Genomic DNA, 1,310 nt, shown 5'->3' with positions numbered 1-1,310 from the left:
TGGCATACAAAAAGCAAGTCGTTTCAATTGCCCAGTGCAAACTTTAATCAAGTGAAATTCTACCTGACTGTTTTTGTAGAACGGAGTAGGAGCTTCTACGGCATAGCCAAAAACTGTAGTCGATAACGAGTGATTATAACCAATCAAATGATACTTCGAAGTATTATATAACATAATTGGTTAAAGCGTATTTTGCCCAAAAACACCTCGTACGAATTCCGAACACAAATCAATAATTGAACTGTTATTAACAATTTGTCACGTTCTGGCGCATCCTCTCCATTAAATGTTGTCGCCAAGGTACGAGCTCCGCATGCCTCCGTCGGATCAGTTCGCGTCGCACGTACTCATCCTTGAGGCCGTCGTCGACGTCCATCACATCGACGCCCTTCAACGTCGCCTGCTCGTCCACACTCACAAACCCGGTGGCAGGTTGAAATATCTGCGACACATGGCTGACAAATCGCAGCAAGATGTGTGTTGGCGATATCTGCCGCACCTCGGTCCTACATGCAACGAAAGAGCTAAGCCCTCGTCCCGAACAACCCCCGAACTAAATACACACCACATCATGTAGTGCTGCTGATTGTACTGGGGGTCACATACGTAAGCTTCGTCCTCATCGACTCCCCTAGTGACCATGATGAACCGTTTGGCTTCGAAACTTCCACCTTGGTGCGCGCATTGAACGAAGTGTCCTTGGAGCCTGTTCACGAACATGCCTTTGGGCGTGGTCTTGTGAAACAGACGTGTGTTGGCTGTGATCTCTTCCACCACCTAATCAAACACAAAGCTGCTCTTTTCATGGATTCCGCTATAAAGTTTCATGAGTTTCCGTGATTGTACTAAATACTGAGGGTAATTATTGCGGAAACGGACACGGATTACTTTGCGAAATCTCCCTAAGGGCGTGTTTGGAGCGACTTTTGTGTCAGCGGTTTTTGGCTTTTTCCACAAGCCGCTGAAATATCAGCGACTTTTTGCCTTCACTGACATTGGTTAATAACAGAGAAAAATCAACCAATGATGCGTCCTAAAATTCATTGTCCATTTTCAGCTCTAATAAGAGCATCTCCAACGGGAGTCCCTATATCGATGTCCCTATCCCCAAAACCTGTTACAACAGTGGTACCATCGAAGTTACGGATAATTTGGGGATGTATCCGGGTGTTTTTGTCCCCATTTCGCTCGGACGTCCCAATAACTGAACATTTTGGGGACATCCCCATAATTTGGGGCTTATCCGGGCGATTTTGTCCCCAAATTATGGGGATGTCCGTAACTTCGATGGTACCACTGTTGTAACAGGT

The 1,310-nt window shown here is 46.0% G+C and overlaps 1 protein-coding gene across 1 annotated transcript; it reads right to left on the bottom strand.

The window, feature by feature from the left end:
- Nucleotides 1–247: 247 nt before the first annotated feature.
- Nucleotides 248–642, bottom strand: H257_07652 (hypothetical protein; the record flags this gene model as incomplete). Its single annotated transcript, XM_009833241.1, has 2 exons — nt 248–506; nt 593–642. The coding sequence occupies 2 exons, from the start codon at nt 640–642 to the stop codon at nt 248–250; spliced, it is 309 nt and encodes a 102-aa protein (XP_009831543.1).
- Nucleotides 643–1,310: the final 668 nt, after the last annotated feature.

This window comes from Aphanomyces astaci (genome assembly GCF_000520075.1).
Source record: "Aphanomyces astaci strain APO3 unplaced genomic scaffold supercont1.16, whole genome shotgun sequence".
In the NCBI taxonomy this organism is placed as follows: domain Eukaryota; phylum Oomycota; class Saprolegniomycetes; order Saprolegniales; family Verrucalvaceae; genus Aphanomyces; species Aphanomyces astaci.
Note: the sequence above shows the minus strand (reverse complement) of the source record. Positions and strands in the feature narration are given on the sequence as shown.